General features: G+C 41.4%; 1 protein-coding gene across 3 annotated transcripts in view; it reads left to right on the top strand.

The window, feature by feature from the left end:
* Positions 1 to 20,481, top strand: part of PPP1R9A (protein phosphatase 1 regulatory subunit 9A) — a 782,694-nt gene that overhangs the window by 529,698 nt on the left and 232,515 nt on the right. For all 3 annotated transcript variants that reach the window (XM_086941937.1, XM_086941939.1, XM_086941938.1), the window contains one exon: positions 11,817 to 11,972. In XM_086941937.1, coding sequence (XP_086798063.1) covers positions 11,817 to 11,972 — 156 coding nt within the window. The remainder of the gene's footprint in view (positions 1 to 11,816; positions 11,973 to 20,481) is intronic.

The following is a 20,481-nucleotide window of genomic DNA, read 5'->3' as shown; positions in this document are numbered from 1 at the left end:
AGGGAGAGCTTGGTTATAAAACAAGTTAAGACCTTTCCACATGAAGTTTTCAGAACCTGGTTTCTATGTGGAACTAAACCACTTTGCCATGGGATTGACACCTGTATGGTAACATTGTGAATGGCTAGTTTGTATTAAAAAATGGGGTGGTGTTAATAGATGATATCCCGACCTGAATGTTTGGCACAATGGGTGATCATTATTTGTGCTCGGGCCATCTTGGAAAGGCTATAATACAACGGTGGGTCACATAAATATATATTCCCATACTGTATGACGGATGGATAGAATCTCCATGGGGTTTTGAGGGAGGGTGTATCATACCTTTAGTAATTGTATTCATGAACCTTCCCTTGCATAATAAGGTGCGATGATGGAAGTGCCTGAGTTAGTATTCCAGTGGGTCCGAAGGTGTAAGCTTATGTAATAAATTCAGCCCATGGTATATCATCGTTGAGACCTTGTGTGTGTGACCTCAATCGACACACCCATTGTTGTTCATGTGCAAAGAGGGTGCTGGCTGTCCACCTCTGATTGCTTTCTATGATGGTCCAACGTAGGCTGTCGGTCGTGTGGTTGAGCTCTGAGAGAATGAACACATTTTGCTATTGGCTTTCTTGCAGCGTATCATGAAGTGGTGTTCACTGGTTTGTGTCTTTGTAGGTCTTGTAATCCACATAGTGGAGGTGGCATGGGTATTTAATCAAGTAAACACAGTTTCTGGTGTTGCAGTTAGTGTGTTGTCTCTGCTCCCTTGGTTTTTGAAGGCCCAGGTCTATATTCGTTGTGGTTTCTGTGAATGGAAAAAAAAGTGCATGATCTGCACGGGTAATGTCCCTCTCCTCGTGGAAGGCCCCACAGAGTTGTCTGGGTTTCATAAGGGGCACATGGACGTGTGTGTACAAGCATGTCCTTAAGGTTTTGTGTTTGTTTGTACGCAAAAAAAGGGGGGCTGGTCCAACCTCTATGGTACTGTATTAAGGATAGCACAATGCTTTATGATTAATTTCTGAATCTTATTAGAAGTGGGGGTGAAGGTTGTAACACATGTGAGTGTGTCAGTGGGTGGCATCTCTCTACTCTATAAAAGACTATCCCTATAGTTGTTTTTGCTCTTTTGTATGCCTGTTGTATCAATCTGGGTGCATAGTGGAGATACATTAGGTAGGATCAGAGTGTGGATGCCTGATTATCATATTCAGTGATTGTGTTACAATTTCTCCGTAAGTGCAGAAACTGGCGTACATGTAAGTTGACCATGAGGGATTTTAGGTGATGGCTGTCATACAGTAATAGGCCGTTCCTGTCGGTGAGTTTCTTACAGTTGTTCATGAGCAACTGTCCATCCTTGACAGAGTTAGAAAAGTCAAGAGATGATATGGATTCCTCTGAGATGGTACTGGCGAATTTAAAAAACTGATCCATAGTGTTCATCCAGTATCAAAACTATTTACATGTTTCGGAAACCCTGTGCCAAAAAAGCAAGATTTCATCTATATAACGACACCAAAGAAGTATGTTATTATGGAAGGGGTTGTCATCACTGTCAATGTAGGTGCTTCCAAAGGTAGATAAGTAGAGACATGCAAGGCTTGGAGCAAAAGTACTTCCCATGCAAGTCCCCTGTACTTGATGATAAAGTTGGCATTGAAATTCAAAGAAGTTCTCTTTGAGGACCAGAGCGGCACACTCTACAATGAAGGAGACCGGAGTCTTCCATGTCCATGGGTTCTCCGTCATCAGGATAGTCTCCAGGACTGCTAGAGTGGCGTCTTGAGGAATGTTTGTATATAAGGCTTTGACATCCAAGGTTACTAGAAAATCAATCTTCTCAGGTTATGGAAAAGCCTTTATGAGATTCAACACATCAGTTGTTTCTTTCCGGTATGTCTGAGTAAAAAAATCCCACAACTTGCTGAGAGGTTCCAAAAGCGAATCGATACCGAAGACAATGGGTTGTCCTGGTGGAGGGTTGGTACCCTTATGGATCTTCGAAAGGGTGTAGAAGTAGGGTATGCGTGGTTGCTTGTTCAGCAGAAACTGTCTTCATGTCTTGTGATCCATCCTTCAGTCTCAGCTTTATTGATGAGTCCTTTGATTTGAATGGTAAGTTATTCCGTAGGATCTGTGTCAGTGGGAAGGTAGTACCGGGTATCAGCGAGTTGACGTCGACATTCGTTGTTGTAGATACTCACATCGTGTAGGACTATGGCGCCACCTTGTCCGCTGGTTTCACAACAAGGGTTAGGTCGTCTTTTATCCCTTTCAGTAGATTTTTTCATGTTTGGACATATTGTTGAAAGGATCGTGCCCCCTCGTGAGTTCCCCATCCTTCAGGACAGCTTGCTCAAAAGTGCTGAATGATGGAGGCATAAATCTGAATCGTTTTTGTAATCCGGTGCCCTCTTCTGGGGTATGTGATTTGTCTTGGAAGAAGGCACGTAGTCTTATTTTCCAGAAGAATTAATGTAATTCCAGACTAAGGTGAAAGGGGTCTTTCCTTGGTGTGGGGACAAAGTCAAGGCTCTTTTCCAAAATGCTGTTTCATCATTGTTGAGCTGAAATGAAGATAGATTGACTACGAGTGTTTTGGTCTTGTTCTTTTGCTCCTCAGTAACATCTGAGCCTCGAGTTCCTGCCAGTGTAAGTTCTTGTTGGGTCCTCTTCTTCCTCCTTTTTTTCTTCCCTCCCTGTGTTGAAAAAATGGGGGTTCGAGAACTGTTGGTAGGAAGGGAATGGTTGTGGGTGACCTTGTTGTATATTCCACATTGGGGGTGGTCCCATCCATGGGCCAGTATATAGATTAGTTTGGTAAGGCTGGTTCGGGTAATTTGGTAAAGGGGGGGGAGGATGGTTGATGAAATGTCCCCTCTGTCTGTTGAAGTTACTCCTACTTTCATAGCTGGAATCTCTGCTCGCTGAACCAGATCTTCTGGAGAAACTGACCGAGCCCTCTTCTGAGGAAGTATCATTAGCCACGGCCCAGTATTCTTATTTAATATTAGGATATATCTTCTCTCTGTCGAACCATTTCACATACTTTTGTAGTTTGTTAATCTTCGGTTGGGTGAGATACTCTTTGTGCTCGTTCATTTCTTCATTTATTTCCACTGGTCGGGTTTTGAAAGCTGCGATTGTAATGCCCGTTCTGATTGAGGGCATTCTCTGCTACTGTCATCTCAATCAGGAGCGCATCGGAATGGCACTTCACAGTGTTAATAATAAGGACTGGCCAGTCACATGTGCATTTCCACACGATTTTGGACCACTCCCGATAAATTATGATATCTTCTAGGAAAGTTCTGGGGGTCAGGGTGACCAGTAACCCATTGGGGGCTATATTAGCCCTCAAATATTCTGTTGAAATAGAATCATGGAGTGTTGTCTTCACCTGTTGTTTCCTAAGGGCTGCCAAAACCTTTCAATCCTCAGTCTTACTCCCTGATGCCGAATTTTCTTCCACAGTAAGCAATGATGGTGCTCTTATAAACCATGCTATGGTGTCATCATCAAAACTTAGGCCAACGTAATCCATTATTTTGGAAGTGGATGGGTGAAGGGAGGACTAAGGTAATGTGGGTGTTTGAATGTTGTGTCTAGTTGAATGTGCTGGTGTAATTCTGCCTTCTGCTGTTGTGTGTAGATTGTTTGTCGCTAATCAATTTTCTTTGAAATGTAAGGTCTGCTGACCTATATGGTTCTTAGATCATGCATTGCGAGGTATAGTTTATTCTCTGCTGCTGTTGGAACCAACATAAATGTCTAAATTTGTCTATAGTGTTGTTTTTGTTTTTTATTGTTTCACCTTTTCGATGTTACAGATTGTTCCCTATAAGAGTGTCCTACAGGTTAAGGAGAAGCTCACCCTTGCAGCAACAAATTACCGACGGGATTATTGGAGTGCATAGATTTTTCCCAAATGGTTAGATTTGGAGTTTATGCGTGCTATCCTGGTAAATTGCTGTGATATTAGTTTTAAAATGTAATCCCCTGTTTGGAGAGAGCATGTGAGACAAAGTAACACAGGGCCCTGAGCACTTCCCCATTTGTATGAGTGCAATAAAGGAACGATAAAACGTTTAGGGTTCACTGTTGCAAGTAGATTAGGTAGGCAGCAGGACACATCTTCAAGTTATTAAGATAGATTTATTAAGATAGTACAGCAGAGCAGTAAACCTCACAGCTGACTAGACCATCAACTGCCAAGGCTGGAATCTTCACATACTAGATAGAACACTCTTAGGTACTATGGGAGATTGGTAAGATAGGAACACTAAGAACAGACTACCGACACCAAGGAGCCATATTGAAGGGAAGTACAAATATACAACATATCTTCTCCCTTTACAAATAAAACTCAAATGGAAGACTCAAACAAATAGTAAGAGTTAAAGTATGGAAACACGAAGAAGAAAACATATAACAGATAGGAAGTGAGCAACCTCTTAAACTTCTAGATCACGAAGGCAAAGGGACAGAATCAAAACGAGGATCAACATGAAGATCATGATGACCACCTTCTCCCCTTAGATTGACAAAGAAAAAAACAAAAAGAGACAGTCTACTCTCTAAAATCCGTCATTGTGGCCAGCATAAACGGGAACAGACAGTTTACTTCCTCCGATCAGTCTTTGTCTTCCGTGGCTTCCCGCTCATTGTTGAAGGTAAAACAGTTCAACAAGTGCCTCCAAGGCTCAAAAAGTTCTCTTACAGTCCAAAATCAAGTTCTGGACCAGGTTTCTAGGTTCTGGATCTTTTCCTCGGGTTGTGGGCCTCTGGTTGTAATTCGAGCCACTAAGTTCCCTTATGAATGTTATTTCTTTTGTGGACAAACTGTCTCAGTACTGTGGGCTATAAGCCTGATTCAAAACACGGAACATTTATCCCAACTCGGAGAACCACCTTGTCACAACTTTTCCTGTTGTGGTACTGGAACTGTTGTCTGTCACGAATCTTGGTCGTGAACTCTCCCGGTCCTGGGACACCCTTTGTCCACTCCTGGTATGGATTGTGGGACCTTTGTCCTCTTCCGGTCCTGGGACATCCTTTGTCCTCTCCTGGTTCGAATCCTGGGACCTTCGTCCCCTTCCGGTCCTGGGACGTCCTTTGTCCTCTACCGATATTGATTCTGGGACATATGTTGTCCCCTTCTGGACAGGTTGGAACCCTTGATCACTTTTTATTTTCTCTGGGATCCTTGTCTCCTTCTGAAAACTTTGTTCACTTTTTTTCTGGGACATTTGTCTCCTTTTGGAACCCTTGTCCACTACTTTTCCTCTGGGACATTGTCACCTTTGTGAGATCTCTGTTCCAGCTCTACATCGTGGTTTTGGGACTTTGCCCACTGCTAACTTCATGCACTGCCCATTCTGGGCCCTTTACCCCCCCTTTGACCACAGGACTCACCATATAGGTCTAGGGAAACTTTCCTTGTTCTGAACTGGCAGTATTTGTGCATGGGAGTATTTATGCGCTGCAATGGGTTTTTCCGCTATGCCGCTAAAACTGTTTTCATACATCCCATTGATGCTTAATAACAGTATGCACTTAAGTCTCTACAAGCATAAACTCCAGGGAAAGGGGCAGGACTTTTTTTTTTTTAATTCAAATTTTGCTTACACTTCACTGGTACCGCCTGAGTTTTGTTCTGGCCTTCACATGGAGAGCTATAGTGTGACATTTCAATTCATGTTATAGTCATGGGCTCTCCTTAAAGCTTATCTGTGCCACAATCACAAAATTGAATTGACCTTTTTATTTTTTTATCGTTGACAAGGCACTGTTGTGGTATATGCCGATAAGTATCACGAAGATAAATTAGTTTAGCTACAAGATAAGTTTTCATCGCTGGTGAATAACTGTCATTATACATTGCCACTAACATACTACAAAACTCCACAAGATGGCGCTATTGTTCAAAATTTGCTAAAGATACTGCCTATAAATACACATACTTTTACGATGTAAAAGAAATTACCTTGTTCTGTTCCTTTAACACATATGTTTTTCTTCATTAACGGATCAAAACGCTGCATTCTTTCTCCTTCTCAACTAACAAATGCGCATTGAAAGGGAAATGTTCGTGCTGCACTCACCCTTTTTTTTTTTTAAGGAGTGAGTGGAAAGTAATGTTGATATAACATCCGATGCGATGTAATGAACTTTGGCTTCGTGTAGGCAGTCACAAGCTGATCAACAACATGCGTCACCACGGAAACGAAGAATGCGAAAGAAGAATGTATGACGTTACAACGAATTCCGTTGCAACGCATGCCTTTACCACGCATGTGTTACAACAGAATTCGTTTTCCACGCTTAACCTTTACCTCGAATATTCCTTTACCACGCATACATTTACACCGTTTTTTGTTGTAAATGTATGCATGGTGAGGGCATACTCTTGATAAAGGTTAAAACTCTCCACTTACATTCCCTCAGCCTCACTCCTTATATTTACCCTTAACCCTTAATATATATATATGTATTTTTCTAAAATACCCCTTACCTTTTAACTCGCCTTCCCTCCATCTTCTCTGGTTTCGTCGGTCGTACGTCGTTAAGAGGAAGCGGAAGTTACTTTCCGTTTCCTCCCTAACGACGTTGATTGCTTCAGCTTCGGTTTCGGCTTTTTCGTCGGCTCCTCAGGTTAGTTTTGTTTTTTTGGGGGGGAGACCCCCCCAGCCCCCCTTTTTATCCCAGACCTTTATTTTTTTTTATGGGGGAGACCCCCCAAACCCCCCTTCGTTTTTCTTTTCATTTACCACACATGCCTTTACTACGTATTTCGTAGTAAAGGTATGCGTGGTAAACCCTTTCGTTGTAACCACGCACGCGTTGTAGTGCATGCGTGGTAAATGATTTCGTGGAAACGGCTTCGTTGTAGAGGCCGTTTCCCCGAAAGAAGCAAAGTCACAAAATGGATGCTCGACGTTACTTGACGTTTCACGTTGCTGACCGTCGTGACCTTTCAGGTTGCTCTCCTCTCCAGCTAAACACTGGAACACAGAAGGCGCAGCCTCTCTACTAGACCCCAAGGTGATTCTAAGACGTCATCAAACCACAAAGGAGCGCCTAGGAGAAGGATCTCACTGCGCACCAACGGCAAGGGAGTCACTGCAAGCTGTTCCATACATGCGTTGACTCAAAATAATCCAGTAAACTTTGTGAAAGCACTAGCTTTATATGTTATCCATTACCATTGAACATGCACTCTCACGCTTGCTAACAACTTTACTGACCTTTATGATTGAGTCAATATTCTTTTGATGAGATGACTTGCTTGCCTGCTAATATTTCATAAATGGCAAGAGTTCATAGTTGAAGATTGAAAAATGGTGGAAAGGTTTCTTGATAAATTCTAGTTTATTTTTCTCCATGGTTGGCGTGTTGCTGTCTTAGCAGTTGTAAGCCTTACTGTTTACCAGCTTCTTTTCTTATAGGAGATTTTCTTAGCGATTACAATTTAATTACCTCAAGATTACTGCTGAAGTGGGACAATGTCTTGTTTGGATTTCTGTGTTTCACGCAGCTACATTCTTCTTAAATCGCTGTCTTAAACTTCTTAGGTTTATTTTTACTTGTAAATTGCGGCTAATTTCTACGGGCTTTCTTGCGTTACGAAGATTTTTACGTGCTTTCCTTCTTGTTACTGGCCGTAGTTAGGTGGGTTCTTGTTTGTGAGGTCTTGCTCGTGCTGCGCTGATCTTCCTGTTCTACTCCTCTGGTCTGGTCAGCGCAGAATGTCGCCAAAATGTTGTAAGTAGATTAGGTAGGCAGCAGGACACGTCTTCAAGTTATTAAGATAGATTTATTAAGATAGTACAGCAGAGCAGTAAACCTCACAGCTGACCAGACCATCAACTGCCAAGGCTAAAATCTTCACATACTAGATAGAACACTTTTAGGTACTATGGGAGATTGGTAAGATAGGAACACTAAGAAAGGACTACAGACACCAAGGAAACATATTGAAGGGAAGTACAAATATACAACATTTACCCATGAGAGAATAGAGTTAGGCAGGGTGGGATATCTCTGATGCCATCAAGCACAATGTAATACCTTCAAATTGACTCTGCAGCCCACTATGTTGCTAGCTTCAGCGGTGCTGGTCCGTTATAGCAGATTAGCGTTGTCCCATTGCTTGAGCCAGTTGGTGAAAACATCATGTAAAATAAAATGATAATAAAGCAATTTTATTTTCATTTTAATTTTCATGACGGAGTCGGAGCTAAGACTTGGAGGTGGGGCCATCCTCTGACAGAAGCAATCATGGAGGAGGAGTTGTGGGCACTTCAAATGTGCATGTCGGTTTGGATTGCTGTTGTAGGATGGTCAAACCGGCATACAGATTTACATATCTCGAGGCTGTTGCATGGAGAACAGCAGGCAGGGGCAGGGGCATGAAACCAGCCTGCTCCAGCCAATCCCAGCTCTTCTTTCATGCTGGATAATAGCATTACCAGAGAGCAAAGTCTGGATTTGCGCAAGGGAGACTGGGAGCCTGCCCATCAGGACCAAAAGAGCACTGAGGCGGCGAGGTAGCAGGTAAGGTTTCTTTTATTGTTTTTATTATTGTTACTCATGCTGCCCCACCACTTTTCACTGCTAGCAGCAGCCACTGACTAGTGACTAACTTAGAAATTGCAGTTCATGCGCAAAGGATCGCAAAACGCTGATGTCAGACCCCGCCGACCCCGCCGACCCCGCTTAGCCAAGAAAACACCATTCTCCATCAGAGCAAAACATGCTGTTTACTAAAAGAGACCATTAATGGGGAGGGCCTAGCTTGGTTCCCTATGATAGAGTACTCTAAACTTTATGACAATTTATAGGCAGTTCACTTGTAATTGCTTTTATGGAGCTATATAAAGCACGTGTCAAAGATCACCTTATGTGACATTCTTCCTTTTAGAATGTGTATTAACATTTTTTCACTTTCAGTTGCTCCGTTCGCATTTTTCCTAACAGTTCTGAGACTAATTGGGTGCCGATTAACTATACACTGATACCTACCTATGATGTTCTACACTCAGTTGCTTATGTTCAATTATTCATCAGTGATATACATTTTTCTTGTTTATTAAGAAATCTGAAATTATTTATTATTTTTCTCTGACTACCCTCATGCCGGTACAGAAACCAATTGAGGCCCATTCAAACGGATCCTCACTGAGCTGTGAGCTAAGCTATGTCAGTAGTCATTTGGCGGGAACTTCAAATCCGCCGTCTCTACTTCCTGTCTCCAATAATCCCATTGGTACTTTGTTGCTGCAAGGGTGAGCTTCTCCTTAACCCGTAGGGCACTCTTATAGGGAACAAGCTGTAACGTCGAACAGGTGAAACAGTGCAATATAAAACAAATAGTTAAATATATGGAAATGACTGCCCATATACGTAGGAGGGAATAGGAATTGGGTGATTCTAGGTAGCAAAGCATGTGGAGGTTTTCCAATGAAGCAGTGGTTTGAGGAGGTTGCAGCTGGTAGGTAGATGTATCTCCTAGATATTGTTTTTAAGTAAGTAGCATAGGCTGTGGATTACATGGAAACTTTATAGTTGCTGCACGTAAGAGTCAGTCAAAATCTGTGTTATCCCTCATTATGGCATTACTAATACTGGGGTTATTGAAAATACTAGGGGGAGCACCAGTAGCTATCTGCAGTCGACTATCGTGTGGGCAATAACATGCAGGGGTGACCACAATGATCCTGCATGTCAGCCTGTAACTAAAAGCATTGGAGAGGACACATTCCTATAGGTGTAACCTGCAGGATTTGCCACCAGTAAGAAATGTGGGATTACTCTACCCAGGAAAGCCAGGTGCAGTAATGCCACACCACATACAATCTGATCCGGCTGATAACTCCTTTTGTAAAACGTATTCAGCACATAAATAACTGTTATGTTATGTTACAAAAATGTGTTAATCATGCAAATAACGGAGAGGTGTCCGAGCTCAGAAAAGAAAATTCACACCATAATAATTTAGATGAGATTGCCACAAACTTAGGGGTCCAGACCTTGCAACAGCAAGGACACCGAGGGGCAATATTACTACACATAGAGCCAGGTCTTCATGCCTTTCCTACTTTGAAGTAATATAGGCATGTTATCCACCGAAAATCTTCTGCCTCCTGATCGCGCTTGCCCAATTTTAGGAATACATAAGAGGCAACCATCCTGAGATGAAAGTGAGTGACTAGGAATGTAAAAATGCATTTTATTTCTCAAATAAAGAGGACCAGAGTGATGAATAGCCCTGAGGACCAAGCAGAGGGAATTAAATGCGACCCTCTTTACCACAGAAACCAGTGGACCGGTCAAGAGCAGCAGAAGCCAAAGGCATATTTAGGGAGTGCTAAGGCTAATTTGGCCTCTGAGTTTGGGATATGCTGAAGCATTTTCAACATGACAGATGGGATCTTTAACAACATGGAATTACAATAGCCTAAGCAAACTAGTACTAAGGATCTTGGTTTGAACCACAATCTTGTAAAACTGTGAGGGAGGAATTACAACAGTGTTTCTCAGTGCCCTCAATAGATGGAAGTAGGTTGCCATTAGATGGTTGGCGTGTTAATTCTAGGGCAGATTATCCTTCAAATAGAGGCCTAGGTTTTTTTACAGACTTAGCAGAAAAAGGAAGTCAAAATAGAGATGGAAAATTTCTAGTCAGCAGGCAATTCAAAAACCAAAGTACCTATATTTTGTCTGAATTAGATTTTAAAGCATTGTGTTGCAGGCAGGAGGTAACAGAGGACATATATGGTTGGAATATATCCAGGACAGCATCCCTGGTTTGTCAAAGGCTATGATTAGCTAAGCATCATCATCATAGGTCATGCATGAGACACCCAGCTACATAATCACTACAGTCAGAGGGCAAATATAGATAATGAATAAGATCATACTAAGCGCAGATCCCTGTGGGACACCTTGACTCAATACTTATATACCAACATATGGGGGAAGGTAGACAGTTTGACGCCTGGCCTCAAGATAGGCTTCGGAAAATTGGAGAAGTTGTGACTCAATTGGTGATGCCTTCAATTTCAACAGAAGTTTGGTATATCTGGCATAAACATATATATGAACAGGAAACAGTTCAGTGACTTTCACCAGAGGATGCAGATACACATTGCAATAAGAGGAAGTTTTTCAAAGTCCTGAGGGGCTCGCATTTGGTAATTGCAAAAGGTAACTTAAAAAGTGGGATCGCCAGTTTCTGATCTCGCCTGGGTCAAAAATGTATCTGCTCAAGCGAGTCCTATGTGATTTTCTCCTACATGTTGTTGTCTTAGCCTAATGACTTGTTGTCCACCATATCAAAGGCAGCACGCAGGTTAAATCGGATCAATGTTTTTTTCTTGAGCTGCAGCACAGCCCCAAGATCATCTAGGAATCTACACCACCACCAGCTTATCCTCTTTCAATAACTTCTAACAATGTGAGCATTATAGCAGAATATAATAAGATTCTGCAGACCTTGCAGTGGTGGTGTTCTCCATTACCTGCTCCAGTACTTTAACATGGTATAGTAAGTTCAAGAAAATTGAGGGCGGCATCTTAATTGGAGAATCAACCCATGCATGAGTAAATTGAGTTCAGTGCATTCTTAACCTTCTCACAAACAAACACAATCGCATTCAATGCTTATGTTCTGGTACAAATTGCAATGTAATAGGTTTTGAAATGTTTACCCTATTTACGAGAATGGTTTGAAATTGTGTATGCTCTTCTTCAATGTATTTACATTAAGGAACTATTGTTAACTAATTATGGAAAATTAACTAATGACTTGTCCTAATATTAAGACAGGGGAATATGCCACAGATGAGGATGAAGAAGATATGGGTCCAGTGCTTCCTGGAAGAGATATGGCAATTGAGGTGTTTGATCTTCCAGAAAGTGATGACATGTTTTCACCTTCAGAAGTGGACACAGGCAAACTGGCTCACAAATTTAAGGAGGTAAGCAGCACTCCAACTATGGCTTTCTAAATATTTGGATATTCAGTGAGGTCTTTTGATCCTCTGCCTCACTTCTCTACAAAACATAGCACTTTATTTGATATGCCCTACTCTACCTCAAAGTCATGATTGTAATAAGCTACATGTTTTATATCCAAAGCATTCTGTATACATTTATTTGACTGTAAAAGGTACTGCTTTTGCAGCAGTTTTACATCCACAGCGGGCGATGAAGTGTTTGCAGGTAGAAAAACATATCTAATGGAGATCTTGTCATATCTGTTGTCCTCCAAGCATTTATTGAAATTAGATTTTCATCTGTATGAAAATGTTGTCTATAATATTTCATTGGAAATGTGAGCCCTGTGTATTGGTAGCAGATGCTAAAAATGAAAACATTTATAACATGTAGATAACATGACTAGAATGTGGTGGGGAGAAAGAGACCACATTCTTGATGTGAGTGGGGGCCCCACACTGATGAACCTGTTTAGGTGAAATGATTTCAGTAAGGGTGACATAGGCCTTCCCGTGGGAGCCATTGCTTGGACAGTAAGGCAATCTCCTACAAAGAGTTTGAGGTTTTGTTAGTAAGTAACCAACCACAGCATATAATATATATATATATAAACTTGAAGGCCAGTAAGTCTAACTAAAACAAGAAAAATGTATTAGGAAAAAATAAATATATATAAATAAATATATACAGAAAAAACAAATAGTTATGGGTAAGGGAAAACGTCACCATCTAAAATCAGTAGAACAACTGCTACATACTAAGCAAAATTACTGAAAAGTAACCACTATTGTTTAGTCCATTTTTGGTGGCCCACCAGCCCTCTTATGGCGCAGAAGCCCTTGTGACTAGTGGAGGACAGTCCACCATAATTCAGAGAGTCCCCTGCCAAAGGATCAGTTTTGGTGCAAGTGCTTCTGTGGGTGTGACAGCAATATTTACGTCAACACTGGCTGGCCAACAACTTGATGCAGTGTAACTTTGACATTTTTTTGTTAAGCAGAATCAAACTCTCAAAATGGAGGTTTATTTCTGAAAAACAAAATATCTGTGTCCCTGACATGCATTGAGTTTTCCCCCTGCATGATGGGGCCTTTACCCTCCACTGAACCCCAAATGATCAACTTTATCTTCTATAGTGGTCTCAGTGCGTCCTAGGAACTTAGAGTCTCTCTAACCAGTGAGTGAATATGGTTAGATGGTAAAGCCCACATTTGGGCAAGGCTGCGGCAGCTACATATGCATTGCACTATCCCACAATTGAAAACCTCCAAACGGGACCAGGAGACCAAATAAGGCTCACTATTGTGTTCATACGGAAGGCCTGAAGTCCCGGTTGAGCCTGTCAAATGTTTTAAAAAAAACATTTAACATACGTCATAGATGTTTTTTCGATCCAGCAGATCAAGCTGTGAGACTGTATCCACCAATGCTGAATTGAAACAAATTATGCTGTTTGGAAGGAAGAAAAAGGCTCTGTACTGGACTGCTTTATACACATATCTAACAAAGGTTTTGTTAAATAGTTGCTACCTAGAACTCTTGGTCTTGTGGGTATGAGGTAGAGCATAGCATTGCAGCAATAATTTTTTGTTGCTCTACATTTAAAGTAAATATATACAATTATTTACAATAATATTAAACATTAAACAAATTCTACTGATTTATTATAAAGTTTAATAACCGTTTTAAATTTCCGTATCTTTTGCCATAAGGAGATCACCAACACTTAAAATTAAAAAAAATATTTAACTCAAAAAGAAAATTTGTAAACATATATTTATATTACATATTGTTGAAAATCCATTTTATATATTTATTTTGAATGTAGAACTACATTAAAATAAGATCCTACAGCACGATTAACTTAATTTTGGATCACATCTTTGATTGATTTAAATATAATTCATTAAATAAAAATATTTTTCTGAACTTTAAATTAAAAAATAAATTCCTACCTAAAGTAAAAACATTGCAGTTTTATTATTATGCATGAAAAATGAATAAAAGTGAAAATAAATGTTACCAGTTAGAGCTACTGTAGTAATATTCTAACATTTATTGCTGCAGTGCAAAGGTCATACTGTCTGGGATTGTATATAACAGTTACTTTACACATGGAATCAACTCTCTTAATAGTGTGAAGGTATTTTAACCACTTGCATCCTGGTTTTGCTTAAGTATATTTTGTGAAAAAACAAATTTATCTGAAAAATAACATGGCATATGCAGATGTGTAGAGTATAATATGCTTGTTATTACTTTGCTTGGAAAAAACTAGGAGATGCTGGACCCCCCCACGTGTGCAGATCTATACATAAGTATATATTTCCCAGTTTCAGTTAGATCAGAGTTTCCCTAGGAAGGGCATATTTTGTTTTCTTAATAACTTTGAAATTTTTTGATGAATATCCACAAAACTTTCATCCACTTTGGTGCATGCATGGAAGGTTTTGTGCTAATCTGTCAAACATTGGCAAAGAAAAACAGGGGCCCCAAAAGTGTGATTTCCCAGTTTAATTCCCGTAAGAAAGTTTGCTATCTGATATAGAGAAAACAGCTGAACAAATTCACAACACATTTGGTACAATGTTCAAACTTTACTCAGAAAGCATACTTGTTTGTGGTTTGGTGCAAATCTGTTCTGCTGTTTATGAGAATTTAGCATTTAAAGAGGGTCTCAAGTTGGGCATGTAAAGGTTAGCCTATCAAAAAAGTTAGAAATATCTACACCAGGAACCGGGAACTGAAAGCAGCCCCGGCAAATTTTTCCAGCCCAGCCCTGTCTGGCCCATAGTGAGCGAGCGCAGCGAGCGAGCCCGACAGCTACAAGGGCGGGGGGGGGGGGGGAGATTTGTGGGGGTTCTCCCCCAAGAACATTTTGGAAAAAGACAGACCAAAATGGTGAATTTTACAGCACATTTTTCAGTACATATTAAATTGTATTAACTTTCATAGCACAGTAAATAGTAGATGATGACCTTAAAGAGCACCAGGTTACCCACCAAGTCATATTTACCCATAGACCTTCTTTCACAGAGCACCAAAAATAGACACAAGTAGTGAATCGGAGAGAACAAAGTAAAAGTGAGACCAGCCCCCACATGGTGTGTGGCGAGCAAGCGTAGTGAGCAACGATTGCTAGGGGGATTTTAGGGGTTTGTCCCCCCAAGAAATTTGAGACAGAAAGGCCAAAAAAAAGCATATTTCAACACATTTTTCATTACATATTAGATTATATTAACTTTTAAAGCATAGTAAATGATTACTTCATGGAGCACCAGGATACCCAGTCATAAATTACAGTCATTCCTACAGAGAACACTAAAAAATGAAATGTCGAGCACGAAACATGAATTTAAATATAACCAATTTATTCTTCATATAAAATAGCATAAAGTGATTTAAAAACACACTTAACTTCAAACAATTGCGCAAAGGTTCATAGAAAAAGTATACAAGACAATTTGTACTTCAACCCTTGTGGTACCAACACTTTTGCAAAGAGCTGCTACTCTTTAGTGCGACCAGAAGTAACACTTCTAAAGAGGACTGATATCCTTTCTTGGTGCAGCACGTCACTGCCAGGGTGTAATAACTGTGATAGGTCAGTGACTGCACTTCTGAGGTGAATGCAGCAATATGGGACAGTGAGCACCCACTTTATTTTTTTTAAACATTTGCTAATCCATTTGCAGCAATGCTGTGTGTTGGCTGAGACATTTTTTGTTTGCATTTTATACAGAATGACTGATCTTTGTAGCGGTCTAGTGCAACTGCAAGATTGGGTGCCCTTTGGGGTGAGTTGTTGTGCCATAAGGGTGCACTCACTGAATAATTCTTGAAAAGGGAAGTGTCTGAATTTCTCAGTTCATTAAGGAAAAAAGGCACATAATAATAATAATAATAAAAAAGTAACAGAAGACCAGTTAGGTTTTCCTTTTGTAAGGCAATGTACGGTTTGCCAATTAGTTTTCTGTCTATGTATTCTCTAATGAGTTCTGGAAAAGGCCAGTGTCATGCTTTAGCCGAAATATAGCAAAGGCTCTCCGCCTCCTCCTGCCCCCTGCTCACCACATACCCTTGAGGTCCTCCTATATTCCAGGTTGATGCATGTAGCATGTTTCGACCTCTGAGGGGTGGTGATGGCTCATGGCTGGCTAAGTTACATGGAGGATCCGGGTCCGGGATAGCCGCTCCCCGAGTCATCAATCAGAGCCTGCCTGGCCTAGAGCCTGAGGCCAGCCACCACCTCGCTCCACCCCTGCTCACAACAAACAAAACCACTACGCTGCGGAACCGGGCCGGGTCCTAGCCCCTTGCCCCTTTAGGCCCCTTTTGCTCCCTTTTGCTTTTAATTCATTTCTCTGGCCCGGTCGAGACGCCCCCATTCAGTGCCGCCCAGCGCCCACCACCCAGTGGTCGAAGTGGGGGGAAAAAAGTAGGGGAACTGTGGACGGAGAATCAGAGGGCAGGAATAACCCGTGGATTGGGTCAGTGGGCGGAGTCAGAGGTGCGGCAGAAAGAGCAAAATATCCCTAATTTTAGTATTTGTTTCCCATTTCATCAACAAGTTACATCTTATTACGTTATTTAATTTAACCAATGGATATACATGTTTATTTAAGGTTTAATATTAGTTATTGACATTAAAATACATTCACAAAGTGGGATACGTTTCCAGTCATAGAATGTCCCAAATATCCTTAAAAGTGGAATCGCAAGCCGTTTGTCTCCCAGCCATGGAGTTTCTGTCATCAGAACTTCTCCTCCCTTTTCCACAAGAGCAGTTCAAACATGAATGGTAAAATATCCTAGTTTGCAAATGTTTTTCACATAATTATGGCTCTGTCATATTTGCCACATAATACAACATCTGCTGCATAATCGTACGATTTTAACTAATAAATTGTTGATACCTCAAATGTATCATAAGTTACTAAGAAATGTGACGTGTGCTGCTGTGAAGTGGAGGGCCCCATGAAAAGATTGACTGGTCACCTTTCTCACTGCTGCAGTTGTATGTTCCACTGGTACTAATAAGTAAAAATCTTTGCAGAGGCTGTTAGCATGTGTAAAAATGTCACAATAATAAAGTATCAGAAAAATGACAGCATCACTTATACCCGTGTAGGGTGTCAGAGCGCTTTACATCACACATATTACACAGAGACAATCAATCATACGAGTGTAAATCACTGTATAGGAAATGTTACATAAGAAAAAGGACTACAAGGTGTAGGATTCACATGACAACCATACTGGTAAACAGCATAGCTAAATAGGGATTGGTCTGGAGAAACACAAATTTAGAATTTAAAAGGTAATACCATGGTTGGGGGTTCTCTTTAATAATCAGAATTGATTTCTACCCAAATGAACCCTTTTTGTAACATGAGGATAATCAAAGACTCGGGAAAAAAACATAACACTCTAATTTATACCTTGCAGTTTGCAACAGGCTCTTACATGACAGTTAATACCTCACTGTTCTAACAATAGGGCCTCTCTGGCAAAAGCAGGAACCCACTGACCTATTTACATTAAGCAAAAACAACAATTGATGAACAGAATGCAGAACAATGTCATGCATTCACCCCAGTACAGAGATCTTGGCCGAAATCCATTGGGCCTCATTTATGAAAAGTGACGCATCGCTGTGTGAAAACAGCGATGCGTCACTTTTCATTGCGCCCTCCTTGAGACATGCTGGATGCGTCATATTTATAATATGACGCATCATGTCGCAAGGAGTTACAGATACGTCAGTATTTCTTACGTATCTGTATGGCGCAAAAGTGACACATTACTGGAGTGTGTCACAAAAGTGACGCAACTCCAGCAATGTGTCCTGCCTGCGTCAGTCTTACGCCTGCTGTGAGGCAGGCGTAAGAAATTGACTCATTTGTGTCCTAGAAGTGGCGCAGTGAAATCTCATAGATTTCACTGCGTCATTTCTACAACCCTTTCTTGCGTCAATATGCATACATTATACTTGGCGCAGGTATAATGTGGTGCAGGGGTTTACAAAGTGACGCATCTACTTAGATGAGTCACTTTGTAAATATGGCGCAACAAGGCGCATTTTTGTACGCCACTGGTGCGTCACAAAAAGTGACGCACCGACGGCGTAAAAGTGACGAACAGCCTCATAAATGAGGCCCATTGTTTTTTTGGCTCACCATGCCATTCCAGTTTGAACCCAGCCAGATGCAAATCAGTCTTTACCCTGTGCCCAATGGGAACAGTCCAGCCCGAACTGCCAGGCCAGGTCCTCCTTAAACTGGAAACAAGCATCGTAGGACCAGTTTCATTTGTTGCAGTTACACTATTTACATTATGTGCACTTTGTGATCCGTAAGGTACATGTTCTTAGCAGCAGGCACATTAACCCTCTTTCCATGAGTCAAAAACGTCCACTAGACTAAACACCTTCTGTCTTTACTAAGAACATGAATCACTGGAGTTATCATGACATTTTTATTGTTGCCGAAAATTGTTGGAGGCCAGGAAAGAGGCAGCAAGTGCTTTTAAAACCATATTATACTTGCAAACACGATGCCCCCGCCTGAAGTCAATGCCAGCCGCCGTCCGTGCAGGTAAAAGTGGTGGGTGATGGGGGCAGGAAAAGGGGGATTTTGATGGACAATGCAGAGGGAAAATTAATTATTTATTTAATTTTCCCTCTGCATCATCCCTCGAAATCCCCCCTTATCCGGCCCCTCTGCCCCACTGCTGTTACCTGCACAGACCGCGGCTGGTCAGCGCCTGGTGCGGATGCACTGCCCTAGAGCCACCCTGCTCAAGGGTCCTGTGACCTCAGTGACAGAGTCACTGCCACTCTGTGGTGTGCTGCTTCATAAACCCGCCTGCAAGACTGAAGGTGAACTTCAGAATGAATTGTGGTGGACAGGCCTTCTAGGTTAACCCACACTTGCCACTGCTAGGGTCCACCAGCTGGTGCTAAGACATCAGGGCTTTTAAGGTCTTGTGGGGCCTTCTAAGGTCTAGCATGGGAATGTGCTCCCTCAGGCGAGTGGTCTGGTGGACTAGTCATGAAGGCTGAACCTGGTTCCCCAGTTCCAAATTCAGCAGCTCTGACCATGGTGCCACATCCTCTCCCCCACTGAACACCAAATTGCCCTACTGAGAGAAACTTGCGCTGCACTGACCCGCTATAAACACCTGGATGTGACTCAATTCAAATCAGGCACTAGGCAAGAGCAATATGCTGCCTTAAAATTGTGTTTACAACATTCTGGAAAAAGCAAACAATCATAGGGAATACAAGATTAAGTAAAGCATGTAAAATGTAAGCAGGAAACAACATGGTTACCTTTTTCTTTTTACAGTCTTTATTCAGAAATTAGTGAGTGCTTTTGCCTGAAAAGTTAAGTCCATGACTACAGAGCATAGAAGGGACCCGTTTCAATGCCCATTGCTTATATCCTTACAAAACGTAAGCAGTATGGTTTAAAAAGACCACATTTGTGAACACACAGCCACTGTACACATTTTGTTTCCCAATTCACCCATCAAGCAGGTACTTCAGTACCTCCAGAAATAGTGCACTTTCTCACCCATGGTAAGCATTGTTGAGAGATGAGAAAACAAAAGTAGCGCTTCACTGGCATACACTGTAAAGTGGCGCTAATGGGTTTGGGTGTGAATAAGTCAATCTGGCCACCTTGCAACCACCCTCTCTTGCTTTAGTTTGTTAGTTAGTTATTTTTCATATTCTGAATGTTTTATTTCTCTCCACCCCGAGGATGCACACTTAGAAATTAAAAAATATCAGAAAAAGAGGCGTATCGGCAAAGGTGTTTTTCTTTTTTGGATCCATTTCACAGGGAAGCAAATAAACGAAAGGAGGAAGGAGAAGGTAATGCCTGGCTGTTCCTAATGTAATGACTGTCTCTGACTCACGCAGGGGTTGGTTCCACATGGCCAAAACGGCCCCAGCAACAGAACCGGCCCCTTGTCACAAAACCGGTCCCTAGCCCCTCCAGCCTACCGGGGGGGGGGGGGTGGAGGTGGGGATTGCCCGGTGCCCAGACTTACCAGTCCGGCCTTGATCTTTACGGTGGTCCTGCATTGCTCACACAGTACGATATTGCAGTACTCATGTGGTATGTTAAAAAAATGCTGGAACTTGATTGGTTGAGGGTAATTGTTTTTCTATTTTAATATAACAAATAGAAGTGATTCTAACAAGAACCTCTTTTTTTCTTTTTTTTATTCTGGACTTTTTCTTTTTTCAGTAAATTAACTAAAAATGAGATATAAACAGGGCATTAAAACAAACTTTGAGTACAAAACAGGTAATCAAATATTGAGTGCAAAATAAAAAAAAATGAAGTAATTTTTACAGGGTGCTTGGTGGACAGCCACCTGGTTGGCACAGGCTGTGGACCTTTGCTTACCCACAAAAACTTTTTTAATCAAGTAATACAATCCAAACCTATGGTTGAATGTCAAGCGTTGAAGACATTT

This window comes from Lissotriton vulgaris, chromosome 10 (assembly GCF_964263255.1).
Source record: "Lissotriton vulgaris chromosome 10, aLisVul1.2, whole genome shotgun sequence".
Lineage (NCBI taxonomy): Eukaryota > Metazoa > Chordata > Amphibia > Caudata > Salamandridae > Lissotriton > Lissotriton vulgaris.
The sequence above is the reverse complement of the archived record's forward strand: the minus strand, read 5'-3'. Positions and strand labels throughout refer to the sequence as shown.